Source organism: Pempheris klunzingeri, chromosome 5, assembly GCF_042242105.1.
Source record: "Pempheris klunzingeri isolate RE-2024b chromosome 5, fPemKlu1.hap1, whole genome shotgun sequence".
In the NCBI taxonomy this organism is placed as follows: Eukaryota; Metazoa; Chordata; class Actinopteri; order Acropomatiformes; family Pempheridae; genus Pempheris; species Pempheris klunzingeri.
Genome location: NC_092016.1, coordinates 9706895 through 9731950, shown reverse-complemented (window position 1 = coordinate 9731950; position 25056 = coordinate 9706895). Strand labels below are relative to the sequence as shown.

At 41.0% G+C, this 25056-nt stretch overlaps 4 protein-coding genes across 4 annotated transcripts in view; 3 read left to right on the top strand and 1 right to left on the bottom strand.

Annotated features, from left to right (window-relative positions):
* Positions 1 to 148: 148 nt before the first annotated feature.
* nt5dc3 (5'-nucleotidase domain containing 3) lies at positions 149 to 8637 on the top strand. The gene is made up of 14 exons (XM_070830056.1): positions 149 to 511; positions 1459 to 1643; positions 2583 to 2657; positions 2791 to 2846; positions 3096 to 3186; positions 3287 to 3424; positions 4332 to 4392; positions 4601 to 4703; positions 5395 to 5496; positions 5687 to 5768; positions 5886 to 5972; positions 6843 to 6983; positions 7081 to 7145; positions 7239 to 8637. Exons 1-14 carry the CDS (start codon positions 235 to 237, stop codon positions 7498 to 7500), a joined length of 1725 nt encoding a protein of 574 aa, XP_070686157.1. The 5' UTR covers positions 149 to 234; the 3' UTR covers positions 7501 to 8637.
* Positions 8638 to 9086: 449 nt separating this feature from the next.
* parietopsin lies at positions 9087 to 11559 on the top strand. The gene is made up of 4 exons (XM_070830057.1): positions 9087 to 9447; positions 9839 to 10167; positions 10319 to 10564; positions 11404 to 11559. Exons 1-4 carry the CDS (start codon positions 9096 to 9098, stop codon positions 11557 to 11559), a joined length of 1083 nt encoding a protein of 360 aa, XP_070686158.1. The 5' UTR covers positions 9087 to 9095.
* A 4045-nt stretch (positions 11560 to 15604) lies between these two features.
* Positions 15605 to 16482, top strand: LOC139201215 (dopamine D2-like receptor). The gene is made up of 3 exons (XM_070830481.1): positions 15605 to 15820; positions 15851 to 16141; positions 16327 to 16482. The coding sequence occupies exons 1-3, from the start codon at positions 15605 to 15607 to the stop codon at positions 16480 to 16482; spliced, it is 663 nt and encodes a 220-aa protein (XP_070686582.1).
* Positions 16483 to 18427: 1945 nt separating this feature from the next.
* The window catches only part of LOC139201707 (A-type voltage-gated potassium channel KCND2-like), a 28624-nt gene continuing 21995 nt past the window's right edge, over positions 18428 to 25056 (bottom strand). Inside the window, exons 2-6 of the mRNA XM_070831102.1 lie at positions 22658 to 22820; positions 22099 to 22197; positions 21052 to 21150; positions 19805 to 20025; positions 18428 to 18605 (exon numbers count right to left, since the gene is read on the bottom strand). Coding sequence (XP_070687203.1) covers positions 18428 to 18605; positions 19805 to 20025; positions 21052 to 21150; positions 22099 to 22197; positions 22658 to 22820 — 760 coding nt within the window. The remainder of the gene's footprint in view (positions 18606 to 19804; positions 20026 to 21051; positions 21151 to 22098; positions 22198 to 22657; positions 22821 to 25056) is intronic.

The window sequence follows — 25056 nt, the reverse complement described above, 5'->3', positions numbered from 1 at the left end:
CATGTATCTGGTAACATATCGCAGCTGTTTAGTGGACAGCAGGAAGCGACTGGGCTCCAGACGCACCGGCCTCTGATTGGCTGGCTGGATGGGACCTTTCCAAACGCGGAAGTGACGTACGAGGCGATCATCGGGGACAATTTCGGTATTTACAGACAAGCCTGCCAACTGCATGCAACCCTGTGGTTTCCCAGCGCGACCTCCCCCTCGGGCTGCCTCCCAAACATCAGAGTCATGGCGCCTCTGACTTTGCCGCTGTCGTTTCTCAAGGACTGTCTGCAGAGGGCGAATGTCTTCTGCAATGTACTGCAGGGTTTACAGCGCCGGCAGCTCACATCTCGCTTATGGAAACGGAATTTCGGTGCAGTGACACATGGAGTCGGCCGACTACTGTCACAGCAGCCCAGAGCCGCAAACTACGCAGCATCTGTGTGTAGCAGCTCTTCAGACGGACAGGACATGGCAGAGAGGCTGTGGGCTGTTTACCACGAGACCAAAAGGCAGACTGAAGGTAAGGACATAACTCTGTAATGACTAATGTTTCCCGCAGACTAATGCGCCACCCATTTCTACAGCCTCACCTTAGCTGTCAGGCAAGGAACTCGTTCTGCACGTGTGGTGGGAATGTGGGAGTGATCTATTGTAGCTACAGGACAGAACAACACGTGTGTCTGTTAGATGTGAGGCTTTGTGAGGCTCATAACATTGTACACTTAGTTCAGTTGCAGCTGGTCATGTTTTGGTGTTGCTGTAGTGCATTGGGTGATATTAAAAAGTGTCTCTGTTATTTTGGCCAACCCGGAAAGTCTCATTCAACAACCAGTAAACCCACCATCCTCAGGAAGCTTGGTCATACGCAAATATTTTTCCAAATAGGGTGAACACAAGATAAAGGCTTGTAAAATATAATGTAATTTAATGAAGTTGCCATGCAATAAAGGTCAGTAAGGTGTATAATCTCCAGTGTCGCCAGGATGCACCAACTTTATGGTGGTTTTGTAACACTTTAATGTTCCTATTACTTTGTCCAATCGTAAATGAGAGCTTGAATTGAAATTAAAAAGGTGTCAGTGTAAGTCCAACCTAATAATATGCACAAACGTCTAATAACCAATTTGTAATGTGAAATTGTAATAGTAGTACTAATCCATGTGTACTAAACATCCAAAAACATGTTCTTGGCTCTACACAGACATTTTGGGCTTCCTCCCAAGGTCTGTTTAAGCAGAAAACAGGCCAATGCTTACAATAATCACACCATGAATACTTACAGTCATCAGAAAGTAGCGGCACTTAGTAAAGCAGTTGGACAGAAATCCAAACAATTCTCTGAACGCTAAATCAAAAACAACTGCAAAAAACTTGGTTGCCAGATGAACTTCTGGCACATCAACATGTCATTTTCCCAAAAGGAAGGAAAGTGAAAAAAACTAACCTCGTGTGTTTCTCTTCCTGTAGAATTGATCCCTGTGATATCCACCAACTCAGTCAACCCTGACACCATATTCGCCAACAACGAGATGAGCCTGCAAGACACGGAGATCTACGGCTTCGACTACGACTACACTCTGGCGTTCTACTCCAGCCACCTCCACACGCTCATCTTCAACATAGCACGGGACCTGCTCATCACTAACCACAGGGTGTGTGCACTGTGTGACTCTTTAACACCTCCACCAAAGAATATAGGAAACAGAAGAAATGTTAGGAATAACAAAGTAAAAACAATTCGGGTGAACAAACATGATGAGATAGTACATCAAAAGTTAGATTTTCTAAGTCTGACAGCTAAAATTTGCACTTAAAACGTCATTATTTTGCCCTAAAAAGTCAAACTGTTGATGAATTATCTCATTATTATAATTTATTATCTCATAAGTTTTACTTTGCTATCAGATTCTGAGTTAATGAGTTCCTAAATCATAATGTAGATTTTCTGAGTCAAAGTTATAATCTTGTGAAAAGGTTGTCATAAATTTTGACCCAACAAGAGATGCTGAGCCAAAATAATGAGCTACTGAGTCAAACATTTGACTTTTAAAGTCAAAATTCTGCGATATTAAGTCAGTTAAAGTCAATCATCTCATAAACGTGTCCTAAAGAGGATAAGTAATGCATCTCATAAGTTTAATTTACCGTGATTATTTTAATTTCTGTCATAAATGAAAATAGATAAGAACTTGACATCTCATCAGTGTGTCTCTCAATGTCCTACAAAGTCTAAACGATCACTTAGCATCTCATAATTTTGATTTAACACACGCTCATCTTCAACATAGCACGGGACCTCCTCATCGCTAACCATGGGGCGTGAGCACTGTGGGACTCTTTAACACTTAAACATAGTTTTCAGATCAAGATCCCATCAGAAAAACACTGTGCCATCGAGGGAGATCGTTTAACCTCCCAAACCATTCCAGTAGAGATGCTGAGAGACTGGTCGTAGAAACCTGTGTTTATGACTGAATTTGTTAGAGAGCTTTGGTCATAACGTAACAATGATAACCCCACATTTAAGGTTTAAACTGAGCTCCTGCTTTGGTTGTTATTGACAATCAGTTTTTAATCTTCTTTTATATTAGTATCCAGAGGGTCTGCGCAAGTATGAGTATATTCCTAATTTTGCTGTAAGAGGACTTCACTACGATGTTCAGAAGGTGAGAAGCTTCTTTGTTTATCTAACTAAAAAAAACATTTTATATTATAAAACGTTTTATATTTTGCATCAGTTGTGCTGTCGGCCCAACGTGAAGATAATTTTTGTGGAAATGTTGAATGAATATCTAACAGGCACTGCTGATGAAGATCGACGCTTTTCACTACATTCAGTTGGGAACTGTATACAGGTATGTGTGCTCTGTGTTACCTCTCACACTGAGGTAGTGATTAATAAATAACTGCTTATAACATCCTTTTTTCTCATCAGGCAACAGTTTTAGACAGCTGAAAACATGTAATATGTAGTTGGTGCAGTTATTGAACAGTTCAAGCTACACATCTCACAGCTTTTCTGTGGTTTAGCATCACTTTTAGGAGGCTGCACATGACATTGTATGAATTGTCTAAGGGTTTGATATTTTGTTTGTCTTCTGCAGGGGTCTTCATCCAGTTCCTGATGAGGAAGTAATTGCCATGTATGAAGGTTGTCACGTACCTCTAGAGAACATGAGTGACTTCTATGGCAAGGTAATGATCATTGATCTTTTCCTCCCTTATCTACGGTAAGATAGGCACTACAGAAATAGAAACAGCGTTGAGTGTCATGATGTTGATAACTGATCCACAGAGTTCCCATGGCCACACCATGAAACAGTTCATGGACATATTCTCCCTGCCTGAGATGACCCTCCTGTCCTGTGTCAATGACTTCTTCATGAGGCACAACATTGACTATGAGCCAGTCCATCTCTACAAAGATGTCAAGGTGAACTATCTTGTTATCATTCTACCATCCTTCATCAGTGTTTTGGGAAACTCTGCTTACAATATTCGCAATAATCTAACAAGGTATTTGAGTAGAGCTCTGCTTTACCCACTTATTGTATCTCCTAGGGGCCAGTGTGTGTAAGGACAGTAAATCCAGCCAATGTATTTACGTGTTTGTAGTGTGCCGTGATATTCTAGCCAGTCAATGCCGTCTTAATTTTAGCTCCGAAAAGCGGCGTCTAATTTTAGTCGAGCAAGCCTGCCCCCAGCCATCTGCGTCTATTCTCTGGTGGCTCTGCTACTTCAGAGGGAGAGGGGCGAGAAATCAGCGTCATGTTCTCCCATTGAGGGCAGCTGTCATGCTGGTCCTGTCTTTTCCGAGTGACGCTGTGAAGTTTTTGACAGATCGCTGTCATTAAAAGCCCTCCTACGCGCTCTCTGTTCTACGAGTGCCTCTCATTTCTCTTCAAGGACACCCCGCTCAGTGTTGTGTTTTTTTTTTGTACCTACCATGCCTGATTTATTATTCAGCATTAACCCTATAATTTTCTTGTTTACTTTCCCTTTGACTCTTGTGTTCATCAAATAATCTTTGTATATGATTTGCCTCTTTTGAATTTGCCCTTAAATGTGAAACTTTGCAAGGCAGAGTCTCTTTACACATTTGCACGAGTCACGCTGCTTAAAATGTTGTGGAAACTTTCTCACTGTGTCACCAAAGTAACTAAACTCCAGGGTCTGCTTTCTTTATGTTGAATTTGTATTCAGAGATGCACTCTCTTTGTGCTTCCAAGTCAACCGTTTATATACAGAGCAAAGTGTTGCTACTGGTGCTGAATGCTAACATTGTGTCACTGAAGTCATGACTTCCTGGCTGAAGGCTGTTTACTTTTCCCTCTTCACAGGAAGCCATTAGAGATGTTCACGTCAAGGGCATAATGTACCGAGCTGTGGAGGCAGATATTGGTAATTTTGTTTGATTTATATTACTTTGTTTGAGCCAATGTAAAAGAAATTATATGACCATATCTGAGTTCTCACCAAGAAAATGAATTCAGTAATAATGAGGCTGTGATATACCAATAAAAGGCAGTGCAGATTTGTTTGTGCAAATTATATCAGTATCGCCCACCCCACCCCTTCTCTCTCTCTCCTTTGTTTTCTCATTTTCCAGGGAAATACATTTGCTATGGTGAGCAAAGCCATGCTGTGCTGAAGAAGCTGTCAGAGCATGGAAAAAAGATGTTCCTCATTACCAACAGCCCATTTGACTTTGTGTAAGAGGTTGTTGGTATAATTAATCAAAAATAATTAATCAAAAATGTCATCTATTGGTGTTCCAATATTTAATTGGTGCTACTGTATAATACCCACATTTTTTTAGAAGGGAAACCACACATCAAAGGGCTTTCCATCTGCAAGTATTTCTAATTCATAGTCAGCCTTCAGCTATTAGCCTCTTTTGAAGTCAGGCTTGATTGCACAAAATGTCCAGCAGTGTTTGTTCAAGCTCAAAAGGCTTCCCAGGGCCCAGATACATTCAATCTTTGTCCATGATTTAATAGTTTGTTACAGTCACTCGCCACGACACCAACCGTGGAGCAAAGGCAAAAGAGAGGCTGTCCCCACACTCTTAATTTACAACTTTTAACTAATGCAATATATCGAGCTTTACGTCCTCCCAGATTCATGTATGTTTGCATCCTGATTTTCCCTGTTGTAATTCTGCTGCTTTGGTCTCTTCTGTAAGCACGTCCTCTATTGCACGTGTTTCCTGGAAGAGGGATCCCTGCCAGGTTGAAAGTAACATGGCAGTTTTATTCAAAGTCACACTAACGTAGCACATTGTGGACATTTTATTGCTGAAGCATTGCTGTGCCCTCTGCTCAAATGTTTACTCCAGCACCCTTATCATGATCTTTAAGATGTTACTGACAAGGCAACAACTTGATTCTTTGTCCTTTTCAGGGACCGAGGAATGAGCTACATTGTAGGGAAGGACTGGAGAGATCTGTTTGATGTCGTGATCGTTCAGGCCGACAAACCTAGTTTCTTCAATGACAGGAGAAAGTAAGTGTGTCTGCAGCTCGTACTATGTCCATGCAGTGCCTGTTTTATCCCACCAGGGGCCTTACTGGTCCACACTGCCAGCAGTTACTAGCAGACTTTGTACACAGGATGTGCAGAGGTGTATGTTTTTGTTTGGGAGGTGCCAATCGTAGAAGTGAGTAAGATTTGTCTTTGTATATTTTTTTCTCAGACCTTTCAGGCGAGTAACAGACAAAGGTGCATTGCTGTGGGACAGGATTCACAGGTTGGAAAAAGGGCAGATCTACAAACAGGTGTTGTACTACTGAGTTACATACATACAGTTTAAAATTCCACCTTGATATACTTTGTTTTTTTAAATATATGTGTGTATCTGCGTGTGTGTTTGTGTGTGTGTTTGATCACTGAAGGGGAATCTTTATGAGTTCCTGAGACTCACCGGCTGGAGAGGATCCAAAGTGCTCTACTTCGGTGATCACATCTACAGTGACTTGGCAGTAAGCAGCATTCAGACACATTTACTACAAAGCGCTCATTATAACTACACGAAACACTGTAGTATGAAAGATTACGATATTATGAACAAAGAGGGCAACCCTGCTTTGACCATGCTCTATTTAAGATAAATGCATTTCTGGGAGTTAATCTTTATGTGCAACAGTCTAAATCTTAACGATCTGTTAGATGGTGCATGTAGTGAGATGCTTGTAAATAGAACAAAGATACTAAAATAATTGGGGTGAGAATGTAATTCTTCATGCGTTAAGCCACAATTACTGTAGCTCTGCACTGGGATTGGTTGACGGGCATTTTAATGAGTGGCAGAGTCTCCTTTTGTATCACACTTATCCCATCTGCAGCAGTGAGCATCAGCACTAAATAAGATAACTAGCAATGAGGTATAACAACTTGGATATATGGTCTGATTGGTCGTTAAGGGTGATAATGAAACCTCTTTGGCACAATGCTTTGCTGGCTGTCAAACCTGTCTACTTGCTTATTTAGGAAAATGGAACATGGCATGTGTGGTTTGCACCAACCACAGCTTACAGTCAGCCTCTCTGGCTGTAGGATGAGATCATTACTGTAAGTGGACACAGAGGAGAAGCATCTCTGAGTTGCAAGGGAGGAGGGGGGGTGGAGCTATACTGTATTTCTGCTTCATGCAGTTTTGTTAAGGAATCCAAATACGCAGAAAAATCCTAAAAAAATTGGTGTAATGAAAAAGACACACAAATGTTTTAACAGGCGCTGTATCCACAGTCCCTACTACAGTCCCACACAGTGAATTCCTAAACCACTGTCAAATCGTGCTCTGCACAGGAGTTTGGGTTTAAGACTGTTCTTCTGGGCCTTTTGTTTTGCAGGATCTTACGCTAAAACATGGCTGGAGGACGGGCGCCATCATCCCCGAGCTGAGGAAGGAGATCAAGATCATGAACACTGAGCAGTACATACACATGATGGCCTGGTTGCAGGCACTGACGGGACTCATAGAACAGATGCAGGTCAGTAGACTTTATAAAAACATTTGCGTCTGTGGTTTTCTTTTTACCTCGATCCCCAAATGTATGTGCCTAACTTCCATGCTCTGCGCCCAAACAGGTACACAGAGATCCGGCGTCTCAAGCTGTTGTCCAGGAGTGGATCAGAGAAAGAGAAGCCATGAGGTAATGGAAATAATTACCTTGGCAATTAAGAGCAATTTTAGAGTAGGACTGATCTAATCTCATCTTGATGCAATGATTGCGTTTTCACGGCAGGCCACAGACGAAGGACATCTTCAACGGTCAATTCGGGAGTCTCTTCCGGACGTACCACAACCCCACGTACTTCTCACGCCGACTCTCGCGCTTTGCCGACATCTACATGCCCTCCATCAGCTGCCTGCTCAACTACGACTTCCAGCACACGTTTTTCCCTCGGCGTACCCCCCTGCAGCACGAGTCCCCCTTCTGGCCCGAACACAGTCCTGGTGCTAACGTCTCCTCACAGCTCCGCAGGTCCACAGCAGAGTCCGATTAGGGGCGTTCAAAACTAAAGACCAGGATTGAATGATCTCCACTGCTGACTTAAACTGAACTTTTTAAAGTTTGAAATATGGTATTTTAGAAGGCGCATGCCACATTTTATGATGTATATCACAATCATGTGAACTGTTTCTGTTGTAGCTTTAAACCAGTTAGTATGTACTTCCTCTTAAAGGATTCAGTCTTCAAGAGGATTTAGTGCTTTTTAAGCCAAAAGACTTGACAGAATGAGCATTTCACAGTTTCATTCATAACATGGATATCTTGTATTTTACATTTTTATTATTCAGAACAGGGACGTTGAATGCACTGACTGTTTTAGGTTTGTGTGTGTGTGTGTGTGTGTGTGTGTGTGTGTTTGTGTGTAAGAAAGAGACAGGCAGCAGGAAATTATCCAAAGATGGTGCATTTACACAGTGTAAACAATAGGGGGCAGTCACACATCAAGCCTATCATGGATCTCTGCAGTGTGAATGTAAAGATTAGTTTTGCATTTTTTTTTTATCCTTTGCATCTGTAGAACTGTAAGAGACTGTCATGTGGCATTTACATTACAAACTTTATTGCCTTAATCTCTTGTTCGCTTACCCCAATATATGTAACTTTGTAATAGCCTTATATGATTTATAGTAATCAAGCTTTTTAAATTTTGCCAGACATTATTCATTTTAAACTGCACATTGTGATACATTCTTATGTTCTGACAACTTTTTATTTAATTGTCTCATCCAGTTCCTCACAAAGCAGCCTGTAAGTCTCATTTTAGCAGTAAGATATGTTGGCATTTGTCAGGAAGAAAATAGAGCCTCATTGCTATATTTAGCGTGAGTGCTGCTGTTTGATCTGTTAAAGCAGCGTTGGGTTTCATGGGCTTGACACTTTTTTTTTTGCAGAAAATGTGCAAATTGTTTTCACAAGTGCTGGAAAGAGGATTTATTTGAGAATGTATGCAATATAAGAAGCTGGAATTTAGTTATTTGAAGAAGAAGAAAAAAACGGAATTCTTAAATAACCAGTGGCCACAACCAAGACCTCATGGTGTATTTCTGTTTCTGTAGTTTAAAGTATGTTGTTGATTAAGTGTATTTTTATTGGACTATTTATTAAAATGGAAATGGACTAATGATCCTTACCAAGTACTTATGTCGTGAATTTAAGTGAAGTTGATTTCGTTGTAGATAATTGTTCTGTAATTAGATTTAATTAGCAGGTGTATATGCTTAATGAACGTGTAGTCCATTTTTCTCAATCTGTTCTTTATTATTAACTATTTAAACAACAAAAGGAAGAAATATATTTGAAAATGAATTTTTGAAGATAAAGTCATTCCTCCTTTATATCTCTCAATTTTCCAATTACCATAATAGCAGCGGGTTTATTGGGATTAATCTCTCCAAATCGTGTTACGGACCAATTTCCCATATTGCACACGGGGCAGGTGCACAATCTGATCTATGAAAATAAAAAAGAGCCGAGTGGTTTAACTGGGATCAGAAATGATAAGATCGATGACGCCCTGTCCGGGGTGTCTGCCGCTTCACTCTCTGGCCTCACAGTTGTCTCACCAAAGCTGGACTTCATTTAGGCACCATGGACAGCAACAGCACGCCGTGGAGCTCCGGCTCTCACCCTCCATCCATCCACGCCGAGGTGGCCACAGTGGCGCCCACCGTCTTCCCCCGGGTGGGCTACAGTGTCCTCTCCTTCCTCATGTTCATCAACACAGTGCTCACCGTTTTCAACAATGGTCTCGTCATAACCGTGATGGTGAGGAATCCGTCTCTCCTCCATCCGATGAACGTGTTTATCCTCAGCCTCGCCGTGTCTGACCTCATGATAGGCCTGTGCGGCTCCCTGGTCGTCACCATCACTAACTACCATGGCTCTTTCTTTATTGGCCACGCAGCCTGCGTGTTTCAAGGATTTGCTGTCAATTATTTTGGTAAGTGAAGTTGTTGTGTAGACTTTTCAGATCAATTTTGTTTTGTTGTAAAAAAACAAACAAAAATAAAAGCTTGTATGGCTCAAAGAATGATCATTTGCAATAATATATTTGAGCGTTTGAAAATGTCTGTTGTAAATCCTACTCTTTTTGCATTTGGAAACTATCTTTCTGGTGTTCATTTCTTGAAAAATGTGTTATTCTCACTTCAAGTTTCGAACTGTAATTCAAGGTCCACTGGGTAGCTTTATCCAGTTCTTTCCACAACATCTCCCGTCCTTCTCAGTGAATGGAGTTTGCTCAGTTATTTTTCCGTTCCCTGCAAAAAAAACTATGAGATGCAGTTAAAATCTCCAAGCAAATGGACCTTACCTGGATTTTTCTCTCCCAGGTCTGGTGTCTCTCTGCACTCTGACCCTGCTTGCCTACGAGCGGTACATCGTGGTGTGTAAGCCAAGAGCTGGTCTAAAGCTGAGCATGAGGAGAAGCATCATGGGGCTGCTGTTTCTCTGGATCTTCTGCTTGTTCTGGGCCGTGACTCCGTTAGTCGGCTGGAGCTCCTACGGGCCTGAGGGAGTCCAGACCTCCTGCTCTCTGGCCTGGGAGAAGAGATCGTGGAACAACTACAGCTACCTCATCCTCTACACGCTCATCTGCTTCATTTTCCCCGTTACAGTCATCATCTACTGCTATGCTAAAGTACTCAAATCCATGAATAAGGTGGGCCCATGATGGCATATTAATGCCACTTTTACACCATTAGAAGATTTAAAATATATTCCTCCATCCTCGTCTGCTAGCAGTTTGCCATCTACGGACTAAAATAAGTTGTAAGCTTTTAATGGGTGCCAATTTTGCTTTCTACTTGTAGCTGAACAGGAGTGTGGAGCTACAGGGTGGGCGATCCAGCCAGAAGGAGAATGATCATGCCATTAATATGGTCCTAGCCATGATCATATCTTTTTTTGTTTGCTGGCTGCCCTACACGGCGTTGTCAGTGGTGGTAGTCGTTGATCCAGAGCTCTACATCCCTCCACTAGTTGCCACCATGCCCATGTACTTTGCCAAGACGAGCCCTGTCTATAACCCCATCATCTACTTCCTTTCCAACAAGCAGGTGAGCAGCTAAATGTATATTACCTTTAGAGTTCTGTCATTCCACAATTTAGCATCACTAAAAACATCCTTTTTTTTTTTAGAAGACTTTGTTTATTTTTTCCATCATTAAACTCAAAATCTTTACATCCTAATTAGGGAAAGACATCTGGTAAGTTTATTTGTATGCTGAAGCATCTGTCCACAGCAAGGCAAATCAAACTGCTTTACATTAGACATAAAAAGGCAAAATATGACAACGAGACAAGTAAAAGAAAAAAGGCAGAAATAGTTATTTAAAACAATGAAACATAAGATAAAAATAAAAGCTACTCTGACTCAAATAATTGATTCAAGAATTTATTTTACATTTACTGTCAATATGATTAGAGGTAAGTAAACGATTAATCAATCAGCCGATCTACAAAGTTAATCATCAGTGTGGCAAAAATGCCAAGCATGCATGTCTTCTGTGATGATATGCTAAATATCTTTGGGTTTTGAACTGTCAGTCAGACATAACAAACAATTTGAAAATGTCACCTTGGCTTCTGAGACACATTTTTCACTATTTACCCACATTTCATAGAGCAAACAACTAACCAATGAATCAAGAAAATAATCAACGACTAATCGATTCAATATTCTTTAGTTGCTGCCCTAAAAAAAGAAACTACACTACAGAACTACACAGATGATTGTTAAGATCAGTGCATAATATGAGCAGCGTGGCAGAAATACTGAATACATCTGCCGAGTGTGTACAAAGAGAGGAAGCACAAGAAAACCATGTTTGGATTCTGTGTGAAATTGATGCTGATGCATTTCCTGGCAGTGTTAATGTGTTTTTATGTCCAACAGTTCCGCGATGCCGCTCTGGAGGTGCTGTCATGCGGCCACTACATTCCCCATGCGCCCACCAGTGTCAGCATCAACATGTGCTCCTTGAACAGGAGGAGCCGGCTGACTTCCTTAAACAGGAACATCAACACGCACAGCAAGGTGCTGCCTCTGTGACTTTCTCCAGCAGAAACAAGAAGCTGCCACGGCCATCTGTGTTTAATGGTGCCTCATCAAGGACACAGACCTGCACATCCACAGGCCCATGTCTCTCAGAGAGGTCGTCACTGCAGCCCAGCGAGAACAGAATCGGCTCAGAGACTCATAGCTGATATTCAGAAGGTGGACAAAATAAGTGGAAAACCACAGTAATGCAATCCAATCCAATACCATGGAAAAAAAAGTGCTTATTTTGTTCACTTTTTGTTAAGCTTATTTAAGAGATGAGTTGATCCATCTCTTTCTGAGATTAGGTTGTTTTGGCATCTTCTTGATTCACATTATATTGCAAGGTGTTCCTGTAGTTATCGTCCATCCCATTTTTTTAGAACAATAACAGTGTTCAGTACAGTGGTTTTACTTATGCGATTTGTTTAAATCAATAAACTGTTACCTTTTTCATATTGATGTTTGCAGTTGTGTACTGTATGAATGTGGAAAATGAGCCAAAAAGAAAAAAAGAGAATCTTGAAAAGACAGAAAACACTGATTTAAATGAATGTTTTGTTGTTTCCATTTGTAATTTTCCATTTGAGTGCATTTTTCACAAGACTAGGCTAGTCTTACACAGACAATCTGCAGAGAAATAAAAACTTTGACCCCTGAATTTTGTTCATAAATAAAATGGGCAATGCATTGTGCATGACATGAAACAATGATTCATACATAGTAGATTGTGCAATCTCTTTTATTTTACAAGGTCCTTTTCTGCCTTTTCCCGGAAACAAATGCTCTGATTTGATGTGAGTTATACACATGCTGCACAGCACCTCCACCTATGCAAATAAATGGAATCACTGTCGACAATAGCCAGCTCCATCATGTCATCAACAGTCACATGCCAGGCCAAATAATTTGCAATTTATTGTCGATTATGCAATGTATAAGTCCTGCCTTTTGCCACCACTCATACTTCCCAAAAGTCTGCTGCATGAAGCACATAATATGATATTATAATATGAGATTGCTGCAGTTTATACAGGCATGATTTTACTCCATAGCAACTGTGCTGCTCCCCATTTAAAAGTAAGTTCTGCAATACCTAGAAAAAGAGAAAAATATGAGAAACTTGGGTGTGTTTGTTAAGCAAGCCTGCTGCACATCTCACCTTGTGCATATTTTGACAATTGGAAGTCAGTCAGGCAGTAAACTACTACTTTAATTTTTCTTGGCTTGCCTGCTCTATGGTCTGTCAATTTCTTATTTGTGCTGTTTTGTGTTTTTAAATTTTTTATCTCTGCAGACAGTTCAGAGAGGGATTAGACAGTTCAGAGAAGGATGACATAATGACAAAGTCACTGAGCCCAATTCAAACCCTGGATGTCGTGTCCCGAGCCCACACTGAATCCCCAGAAATGAAGATTATTATGCATCACTGAGTAAAGATGAAGTAAAAGAATGCAATTAAAGATGATTCTAGCTGATGATTTAGTGCTTGTAACAAGGACTATAAATGGAATTCACTGTTCAATAGTTGATTTGCTTGGATCTATCAATTTACTTAATTTCATTGATATGTTTATTTATTTATTTAATTGATTTCATACGTGATGGGGAGCCATGATTTTTATCATATGTATTAAACCATGATCCAATTCAGCAACTTTTCACAATAACAGAATAAATCTTTGCAACTGTGAATCTGACCATTCTCTATCTTTATTTTATTTTCCCAAAAACTATATATAACTGTAAAACCATTACTATGTTAAACTACTACATTTTCCCTTTCACACTGTTTGAATACTATAATTATATATAACTCTATACAATAATTGTGCCGTTTGATAAATCTGTGTCAAAGATATAAAATAGTTCTGCCCCTTACATCAGTGATTTCTGTTACTGCATAAACCTCTGATTAATGGTGGATACTCACTACTAATAGTGACTAATATACTGAATAGTGCTTTTGTAAATATGGTGCTTGTTTTTGATTGACTTGGGTGAATTTTTGTTCTATTGCTCATTTTGTCCTCCCCCCTCCCACTTGTTTGGCACATTTGATGTAAATATCATAAATGGGAATGTGATTCTAAATTAAGTGTTTTTCATTTGCATCTACTCATATGTCTCATCATTTCTATTTTAGCCAGCTGCTTATTACAAGCTGCTTATTATGTTGTCTCAGTTAATAGTGCCCTGAAATATTTACAGTTATTTGTTAGTACTAAAGCGTTCATTGAATGTTTTTGTGTTTCACCACGGTTTATTTTCCAGAACTTCCAGCTTTTATCTGTATCGTTTGGCTTTTTGGGGGTTTTTGACATTTGATAAGTCTAATATGTAGGATGGTCAGGAGGAAAATGTATTGTGTTGATCTAATCCCAGATTTGGCATAGTCTGTAAGCTTCCACATTTGAAGCAAAGAGCATTTCACACTTGATCTGCAAACAGGATTACACAATGGCATGCTATAATCCAGCAGCATGGCTCCCTTTATTTCTTGAGCCAATTCAAGAACTCCCAAGTCATCCATCTGGCATGCTTAATGCAAAGCTTTTAACCTTTGTGTGGTACTGTATTAAATGAAATGGACAGCTGTTCACTTGACACACATATACCATCCTCTGAGACACAGTGCCATATCATCATCATTATTGCATTTCAGCTTTGAGCCCCTGGCTGGCTTTTTAAAGTTGTACATCAGGATTGAGTAACTAGTGACGTAACCACTTTTCAATTAACAACCATTCTTTTTTTTCTCCAGTCGTCTGAGCTGTGAATACACAGCACAGTTTTTAATGAATGTTAACAGTGAGGACTCCCAGGTGACTGTGCTGCTGCTGTGGAGTGATAATGAAAAGGGCGGAGACAAAGGGCGTTATTTGTCCAAGCTACAGGTTTGCCCGTTAATAGCATCCATCCAGTGGAGAATCTCTTGAAGACAAGCAAAGCAGCCGTACTGTACGTTCAGTCAGCGAAAGAATGAAGAACTAAACATGTTGACTGTTTAAACCTGGAGATGAGAGGTGAGCCAACACCTGCATGGTACTCTGGGAACTATACCATTTGGGAGGAATATGTTGACCTCGCCTTGGCAGTGGCAAACAGCTTGATTCTGTTGATTACTTCTGTTGTGGGGATTGGAGCGAATATTTTTGTCATGCTGGCGGTTTATCACCAAAAATCCCTGCAAACCTCGAACAATGCACTGGTGGTCAACCTCGCAGTTGTAGACATTCTGAGATGTGTAATTGACTGCCCCATTCTCTTAACTATCGTCATCACCGTGTATCGAAGAGGGCATGTGGACGAGTTGATCTGTGATACGCAAGTGGCCTCTTTCTCTTTCAGCTGCTGCATCCAACTGTTGACGCTGGCCTGTATAAGTGCAGAGAGATACCAGGCCATTGCACAACCTTTCAAAACTAGTCAGAGCCGAAGACGAATTATGGTACTGATTCCTCTTACATGGATCTTGGCTATTGTGGTTGCTGTTTTTTGTCTGATATTTGTGAAGGACACACCTGTGCATATGAAATGTAAAGGACTACTTAGAGAAACATTATCCACCTACGACACCTTTGGAATGTATATGTTGTTCCCACTTTGGGCGGTTTGCTTTGCTGTTATCATTGGGTTCTATGCTAGCATATTTTTCCTTGTGAGATCACACAATCGAAAGATATTTGACAATGGTACTTTTCGTGTTGCGTCAAATACAGACCAAACAGAAGTTAAGCAGGAAAAAGGAGAAACCACAGTTGTTGAGAATGGACAAGGAAAATCAGAGCAAAACCAAACCTTGAGCAAAAGTGTTGCTCAGGAGGAACAAGTGACACAAGCTGAACCGGATTCATCCAAGAAAGAATCTACGGTTGGTCTACTGACCTCAACAGAAGCTCCACAATGTGTCTCCATTGATTCAGAGGATAAAATAGAAGTTAAAAATTCAGTGGTGATAACGGACTTGGAAACAGAACATTGCCCTCCTACAATACAGGTTGCATTGGAGACTGAGGACAAACATTTGAAAACAGAGCAGTCCAACCCCTGTGCCATGGACGTTGAAGCAAAACCATCAAATGGAGAAGCTGTTAGTGTTCGTGCTACTGTTAACAGCTCAACCACAAAACCACAGAAGGTGTCAAGCAATTTCGACACAGACAAGCAGTCCAAAGAGAAAGTGAAAATTGACAAAACACCCTCTGAAATGAAAGAAATGAGGCCCCACGCTCCGACGTCTGCGCAGTTAGAAAATCCTGAGTTCACTTCTGTTTTCCCGATGGAACAAAAACAATCCAAGAACAGCAATGGCGGAGAAACACCAGCTGTGGCTACAGTAGAGCAAGGGTCCTCATTACCACTGGCCTCAAATAATGTCCCAGAAAAAGAGGCTACAAAACAAAACATGGAAATGGAAGGTGCCGTTTGCATGATGCCTTCAAAAGCAAGTAAAGAGAGAGCGAGCAAAAAGAAGGAAAGTAAAATGGCAAAGCGTGCCGGCTATATAATCATAACATTCCTCTTATTCTGGCTGCCATTGATCACAACTATCCTGGTGAATTTTGTTGTTTACAGAAACAAGAATAAACAAGTAAGTATTTGTAGAGATAAGGACATGCTATCTATCTATCTATCTATCTATCTATCTATCTATCTATCTATCTATCTATCTATCTATCTGTATGCTATATAAAACAATTTTGCGGATAGGTTAGCCATTTAACAAAGTCCATCTTAAGTTTTCTAACACTTTTTAATTGTCTATTATTTTTTCAGATAACAATCATCCAGGATGTGGAGATTCTGTCAGTCTCTGTTGCCTGCATTACATCTCTGAGTGACCCTATAATATATGCTGCAGTAAACCCTCAGTTTCGGGCAGAGTTTTATAGGCTTAAAAACAGGGTTAAATCCACATTCAATAAGAAATGACAATACCTCTACTTCTGTCTACTTTTGTGTCTCAGCAGACCAAATGACCATATTCATATTCACTGTGTAACTGAATACTAAAATAGCAAACGTTTGTCGAGTCATTGTTCAAATATTAACTAAATTACGCTCCAGACGTCAAAGTGTGATTTTTTTATTTGGGTATAGGAAGCCTATTATTTTATATGCCGCTGCGATGTCTTAGATTTTATGCAGGCTGACTTCTCAGCAGTTACTCAACACTGCAGAGCAGAGGCGCTGCATGCTGTGAGAAGCAGCCTGGACCGACACAATCAGCTCAGCAGGAGGACGCTGCTGAGCTCTGTCAAACAATCACTGAGGCCTGCTTGTCTGTCTCCAGAGATCCTGCAGTCAGGACCCACCACTGGGCCAGTCAGGCCCTCACATGTCCTCCAGCAGCACCTAATTATTATCTCATCCTGTTATTAGTGAGGCTCTTCGAGTAACCAGGCAAAACATTATGAAATCCATCTAACTGTGTATTGTGTAAAAAAAAAAGAAAAGACATGGATCACTTAATGGATGTTTCAGTAGAGCTACAGTATTTATTCTATCCACTGCACCAAATGCACAATGTGTGATTATTCTTCCCTTTTCCTTACCCCTTATATACGTATGTACTCCATGACAAGATTTGTATTTCATTAAAAGCAAAGTGTTGCAGAATTTACATCATAACATACCAGCCCCATTGTGTTTCCTTCCATAAATCTCATTTTTACTGACAAACCTCCAACAAGAAGCAGAGACATACTTTTAATAAAACAGAATTCTGCAGTGACAGCATGCAAATCCTTAATTCAACCAGTTAACAGACAGAAATAGTATGCCAACAACTGTCAACTAAATCTAGAAATAAGAGGAGCCGACTTCAAATGCAGTTGATAAAGTTCTGAGATATTTACAATATGAAAAATGTACAAAATGGCCCTTTAACACAGTGAAATCTACCAAGTCTCGCTTATTAATATTGTAATTTAAGAGGAACTCAATGGAGTTGATGTTCTACAGTCTTTCATACGGTTTTCCTGGGCAATACTATGTGTCCACATTAGGGTTAGTATTAGTTAAGGTTTGCGGAGAACATTCACTTGTATTTCTACCTTGTGGCCTAACTAATATGTACCCTGTATAGTTCTCAATATCAATTGTTAATTAATGACAGTGGCTTTCACATAGATCCATATCAGAATGTCAAATATGTAAGCTAACAACAACAGATTTTGTCATTTTGACTTTCACTTGCACATTTCACAAACATGTCAGGATGCTTAGTATATTTTACTCATCAAGCAATGACATCAACCAGTTAATGAGTCAGTTAATGAATATTCACAACAAGTTATCCATTCCAGCGGATGTATGTTTTCTCCATTTACAACAGTGAGGGGACTAATGGAAACCAGTTAATTTAGGGGTTTCAAAACAATCTATTTAACCGTGTGATGAGTGAAGTGAATGTTTCTAACGTGTAAGATGACTGATTTAATATTCACAAAGATGGCCATCAGTTAATGAATATGTGTGCTTTGTCATCAGAGGCCATCAAGAATGACCTTTTAACATCTGCCTTTCGTCCTTTGAATCAGAAGACAACAAATACAACTACATTACATATTCAAAAATAAAGTTTTTTCTCAGTATTTTTAGGCAACAACGATAACCACGCAATCCCAACACCTCCTTGCTCTGCTGTGCTTAATGGAGCAAGATCTGCTGGTTCGCTTTTATTTCCAAGGCAGCCGTCCACACCACTCTAATACCATGCAGAGTTTGACATCAGATGAGATCACTACTTCAAAAAACCCAGACTTCTGCTAATCTTATAATCCCTCTAGATTATGGCAGGTTGATGCTCTGTGGTCCCTCTCCTCAGCATCTGGTGCTTCTTGAGACCAGTTAGCTGATCAGATAGGCATGACATCTACAAGGCAGATACTCGGACAATGTTGCTCTGAGAGTATGCGGTGGTGGTGGTGGAGCTGTGCCCGTCTGATGAGGTCACCACCGGGGCAGATAGGCTGACCATGGAGGGAGTGATGTAAGGTTCGTCACATTTCAAGGGCACAGTCTCATCGAGTTTGGCATTCAGGCTGGAGCGGCTGTAAAAGAAAACACAGGATGAAAGTGGTTGAGAGGCCTGACCTTTGTGAATGTACTACATAAAGCCTGTATTAAATAGAGCTCTTTTATACATTCTTCTACTGTATAAAACCCCCTATTATGAAATATCCACATTCTTTGCAGACGGATTATATATAAAGGAGCTCTGGCTTACTAATGTTCGTTAACGTTTTTGGGATGCATGTGAAAAAATTTCCCGATGACTGTTTGCTTTCAGTGTGTACTGTTTCATACAAGAAATTGATATTATTACATGTAATGGCAGGCGTGCTCATGAAAAAGAATTCACAGTTCTCACCTATGTATAAAGTCCTCACTCCAAAATTAGCCACAGTTGACCCAATTTACAGTACTTTCTGATATTTAGAGATTTAAAACATACACTTCAATATATGAGAAATAAATTGAATTTAATTTGTGCTCCTCGCAACATCAAACATTCAAACATTCAACAACATTACCTCTTTCCAGATACAGTGTCCTAGTTCCTCTGGATAATCCACAGAACAAGCTGTTCATCAGTTTACTCAGAGAGAAGGGACTATTTGTTGTTGATAGAAAGAAGTTCCACTGAAAACTGCAATGTCTGTGGATTATCCAGAGTAACAAGGACACTCTGTCTGGAGGGACTTGTTGCCATTTTCCCAATTTTCTTTGAGAACCACCAACAAAATTCAAGAAATACCCATCGTATTGGCTTGGAAGCAGAAATCTCAGAGACAGATATCATCAAGCCAGAGCAAATAAAGCCAAGGTAGATAGATACCAGTAGAGGTAAAGTGAAAAGGAAAAAAATGTGAAATTTGAAAATGATTTTCCATAATTTAGGTGAGCTGGCCCTTAACGACTATCATGTGCAATGCAAATCTATCCAACGTGCCCAAAAGTCCCACTTGCCTTGCCTTGAAAATTGCCTTGTTTGACGCTTTGTGGCGATTCTTTGTTGGATCACCCACTAAATTAGGATTTTTAAACCTTAGACATAAGAGAGCTGTCTGAATCTGAATTTATCTGAAATCCAAATATAGATATACTTGATTTTCACTCTGCAGCAACAATATCTTGGTTTTTTATTTCTTTATGATAGCTGTGTGCATGCATATGTGTGTATTTGTTGTGAGTGAGAGACAGAGATGTAGAGACAGACAAAAGAGCAAGAGTGAAAGAGAGAGACTACCTGTTGACCACTGGCCTCTCTCTAATTTGTATGGTGCTGAGCTCCTGGTTGTTTGTGCTGGGCAGGCTGAAGCTGCTCTTCTTCCTGTGGCGTCGAGAGCAGCACGAGCTGAGGCCATGCGGAGACGAGGACAGAGAGGACGCACGGGAGCCCGACTTGTTCATCACAGAGATCTCCATGCAGTTGGACTGGAATGTCTGCTCATCCACAAACTCATGATTCTGCAGAGGAGGACGGCGGAAATTTGGATTCAATGTTGCTCATGAATCACTCTATTACATCAATGATTGGCTCTGCTAAATAATGAGTAAAGATGTTTCACAGTAAAGACAAAACAGACTGAACAGAATCCACAGCAAAATTGTTTAATAATTGGAAAATGAATCATCAAGGGAATAGAAATATATTGGCCCAGATGTCCATATTAAGAGCCATCTGTGAAAACATTCACAACTGTTATCCCTGTGACAAATGAGACTGACTTGAAGGTCAGGCTCCGAGTGTGTTTCAGGCTCTGCCAGCAGGTGGCAGAGTAACACCATGCTGGATGCAATGCCCCAAATCATGCCTCCTTTCTTAAACCTTCCCTCTGACACTCCTGCTCAACACTCTGCCATCTATAATGCACACCATGAGAGGCATGATGTAAACATGTGCGCTGCCATCTGAATGGCATGAAGCCTTTATGGAGCTTTTCCCAGACGACCAGAAAGCCTTTTACTGGGGGGGAGGATCGAACACTGATTTACTGCCTGTCCATGTCTCTGCATAGGGTTTAGAGATGCAAGTGTAAAACTCATGTCACAGCCAAGCATTAAAGAGGCTCTTACATCTCTGAATTATAGATAGTGTAAAATTAAATATGCTGGTTTGTTTGGAAGGAGTAATGTTACTGGCTGGCAGAGTCTTGTTATCTTTAGCATGTTGCGGGAGAGGGGTCTCCCAGTCGCATTAACAGCTATTTTTAACTCGCGCTGCATATGAAATGATTCTACAGTTTGTGCATGGATGAAAAAACTCACTTTGTTTCTATTTGCAACACACTGTAACAGGCTGGCACTTTTGATGATACAGTGCAGACTGCAGGAGTGATGCAATTTTACATAAAAGGGACTATTTTTTACAGTGAGCTATTTTAAACTGTCAAAAATCTCTTGCCAAGATAGTAAAAATAAAAGATGCTAAAGTGATTGTGTGTTTTCCACCGGACGCAGCTTTTAAGTTTTAGGGGAAAGAAAGGGATTTACCGTGGTCTTCTCCAGGCAGTGCAGCAGGTGATGATGTTGGCTCTCGAAAGGAGGGCTGGGGGCCTTCCCCACCAGGGCTTGTCCTGCCTCCTTGGAGGCCTTCGAACACACAAGTAAAAAAGGGGGGAAAAAAAACAGTGTAGATGAACAGGTTAAGACTCGGAAAAGAAACAGAGTCTCAGGCAACAGCTAGCTCGACTATGTAGTGGAGATTACGCAAAGCATTGAGGGTTGAAATGCTGATCTGTAGCACGGCAGCCAATCTACTGAGAACCTAGTGAGATGGGGATGTTTTAAAGATGCATAAAGACAGTGGCTGGGTACAACATGTTTCACTGATAGAACTGGTTTTGCCAGTCTTTCGCTGATTTGGTGAAAAAAATACTGGGAAAAGTCAAATTAGAACTGAGCTCATCTCAGTGCAACAGCAGTGGCACACCTAGACACAGATCGAACAGATTGCACCAAACACAGCACAGATTCTGGACCACAACAACACTACACACTTTGATGAAGCTCTGCACGGCTCTGGGATGGAAGGTATGTTGTGTTAGTCTGCACTACAACCTGGATGCTCGAGAAATAACACGCAGAACACACAGCAGATCAAAAACAGAGTTTAGAGGAGATGCAGGCTGAGCAGACAGCCTCCATGGGCGACCTACTGTCCAGTAAGCCTGTGGTTCCCTCCTTCCCCTCCAAACCCTGTTGGACAAACATGCAGAGCTTGGTCATGAGTCAGTGTGACTGTAATGGCTGTGCTCCGCCAGAAGGCAAGTGTGCCTGCCTGGCCATCCTGCTGTATGGACAGAGAGAGAGAGAGTGTTGACGAAGCATGTCAATGCTGCAGCTGAGAGGTGTGATGTAAAAGAGAGGACGATCACACTGAAGCACTGGAATGACAGCAGCCCCTGTGTTACAGCATGAGAAGCCCCCACCCCCCCACCCGTGTGTGGTGGTGGTGACATGGCCCCCGAGCAGAGCGGCATGCAAGCGTCAGCGAGGCCCCGGTCAGTCAGCCCCCGAGCCGCTGCTTGGTCCCGTTACCTCCTCCAGTGAGTCGATCAGGAGCCCATTTTGTTTGTAGCGCATATAGGCATTAGTACCTCGAATCTTCACAGCACGGATTCTAGCAAGTCGAGTTTTCTGTTTGAACAAACAGACCTCTGTTTTAGCCTCTGACGGTTTGTCTGTCACACTAATTGGCTGTGTCTCCCTCTGGCAGCCACAGTATTTAGTAGGGAGAGGCTATGCTTAAATCTACCATTAGGAAATTCTGCCTTAGCAAACACTTTCAGGAAGAAATGCACATATTGCTATTGAAAAGCTGCTGACACTATACTCTGAAGATCATTTGTTCAGTCATTGTCATTCCCTCTCTTATTTCTTTTTCCCACTGAAATATACTCAAGCAAGTTTAGCCCACCCAATACACACATACACAGAAACACAATAAAAGATTAATATTCTGGAAGATAGTGTTTACCCTGTCATTCTGTTACGTGTGGATAAGACAGGGACAGAGGAAAGAGGCAGATAGAGGCGAAATAAAGAGAGATAGGGAGAAGAGGGAAGAGAGCGGCGGAGGGAGGGGGAGAGTCAGTACCCTCTGGGCTCGTCGTTTCTCTGCCCGCTGGCTTTGGTGGTAGATACGGCTGAAGTTTGACACTATGACAGGGACAGGCAAGGCAATGACCAGCACCCCACTCAGAGAGCATATGGACCCGAACACCTTCCCCACGATTGTTTTTGGCACCATGTCACCGTACCTGAAACACAAAAAACAGACACACCAGGTCAGAAAACAAGAAAAAAATTACAAATTCCTTTTAAAGAATCCACCCTGCAAGCTTGTTTTATCATGTTACGACGTTGTGTGTTTAATGCTATTTTTAATAGTCTTGAAATAGTTACAGTGACCTTGGATTATTTGACAACTTCAAATACGAAGTCACACATTTGAAGTGGGTAAGGAATAAATAGGACTTTTCTGAAGTCTCCTCTTCCTGGCCTACTTTCTACACGCCATTGCGATGTTCCTCTTTTAAAACCCTGTTTCATATATAATTACACACCTGCTGGCACTGGCTAATGCTTTCACGTCGTGACCAAACGGGCTACATATCCCCTGTGACCTCTGTTAGCCAAACAGCTTGTGAAAGATACAGGGAGTAGTATCACATCGAGTTAAGGCAAAAGAGGAAGGGAACAGTGTGATGCGGAAACCTAAAGAACCCATTTAAGTCTGAGGGCCTCAGCAACAGTCACTTGTGTATTTTGTTTTTTTCAAACATTAAAATGGATCTTGAATACTGAATGGAGATAGGTAGAGAAACCACATGAAAACAATGCATGTTCAGGATAAAGAGAAAAGCTGCTCTTTGAACGACACTGATCCGATGGTGTACAAGCATATGATTTTTCAACATTATACAAATGTTGTACAGGCTACATTCAGCATGAACAGATTAATGGCTGTACATGTGTCAGATGGGACTGAATCATCCCCATTAAAGAGATTAATGTGCCTGTCCTCTATCAGCCAGTCATACCTGTCTGTGCTCAAGGTAAAGATGAAATCAAACTGCCTTCATGATCTCACTTTCTTTACATTAGTCGACACTTCCTGTGCTACTTAACAGATGTGAAAATCACTAATCACTTTGCTGATTTGAGGTGTTTCGTTCAATTCAGTTTATAGATTTGTTGTCACAAACTATATAGTTCGCTCACTTTGCCATTTAAATGCGCTTAAGTACGTACAAGTGAATGAATGACCGGTCATACAGGCAGAACTGGACGGCGCAGACAAGTTTTTGACTCAGCAGCCAATTGATAAAGATAATACATCGTGATTGTGTCTGTGCATTTGTGGTGTCTCAATAAGTAAGTATTCAGTAAAGATTCAGTGTTCCTACACATGCTAAACACCTCTTCCAATTACCAGCCAATATTGCCAAAACTAGCTAACTAGACATTTCAGAGACAGAGTGGCATCTGTTTTCCCAACAGAGGCGGTGATTATCATTCAACATCATGAAATAATTAAGGAGCAAACCTTGATTTCTCCCAGGTAATCAACAGACACAAAGTAAACCCCACAAATCATTTGAACATAACCTGCATGTTCATGAATAGCCCTCAGCAGACAGTTTAGGCCACAGGCAGCAGGGGGATTTGGGTAAAAGAGTGCAAATGAATGATTGAGAGCATGTATGTTTTCCTTGTCTTCTAAACATCCCTCTATGTGCTGCAGAGGACCAGCAATCCACAGGACTGCAGGTGGGTGAGATGAATGATCGGGACCCTAATGCGCAAATGACCTGAGAAGACCATTACCTCCTGAGAGTAAGATGAATGCAGGTAGGAAAGGACATCAGCATTGCTCAGTGTCTGTGACAGCCACGCGTCTCTCAAGTGAGGCAGGGTAATGTGAATGTATCGCTACACGGGAGGTTGACTATTTCATAAATGAAGTTGTCTAATGCCCACGGCCGTCTGCTTGAGTCATTAGCTTCAGGTTTCCATCACGTTGGGCCCAACAGCCTGGGCTTTTACTTAGCTTGGGCGGAAAGATGTACAAGTGGACATTTTAATATCACGCTTGATGGGACTTCATGTACAACAGTTTGCTTTCAAGTTGAGTAATCTCACACAGATGTCATTAGTTTTACAGTTCATTACAGGTCAAGTCATTTTCCTATGTAATCACTGCTGAAGCCTGACAGCAGGTGTCAATTATAGATTCCGGATGTACTGTTGAAAGCCTATTAGGATATTCACATAAAAAATGCAGGGCAGCATTCCTTCAAATGAGTGTGTTGTAGCTTATTCCAGTGGGAAAAATGGCAAGATGCTGCTGAATGTGAAAATCAGTGTGAACAGTCAACTGTGGAATGCAACATATTGCGGTCCTTTTAGCCAGCATCGTCTTTTGAAAGCAAAGCATAGTATTGAGCAGGTAAGAAAAAAAAAAAGGAGCAAGCGCACTCTGGAGAGAAGCAC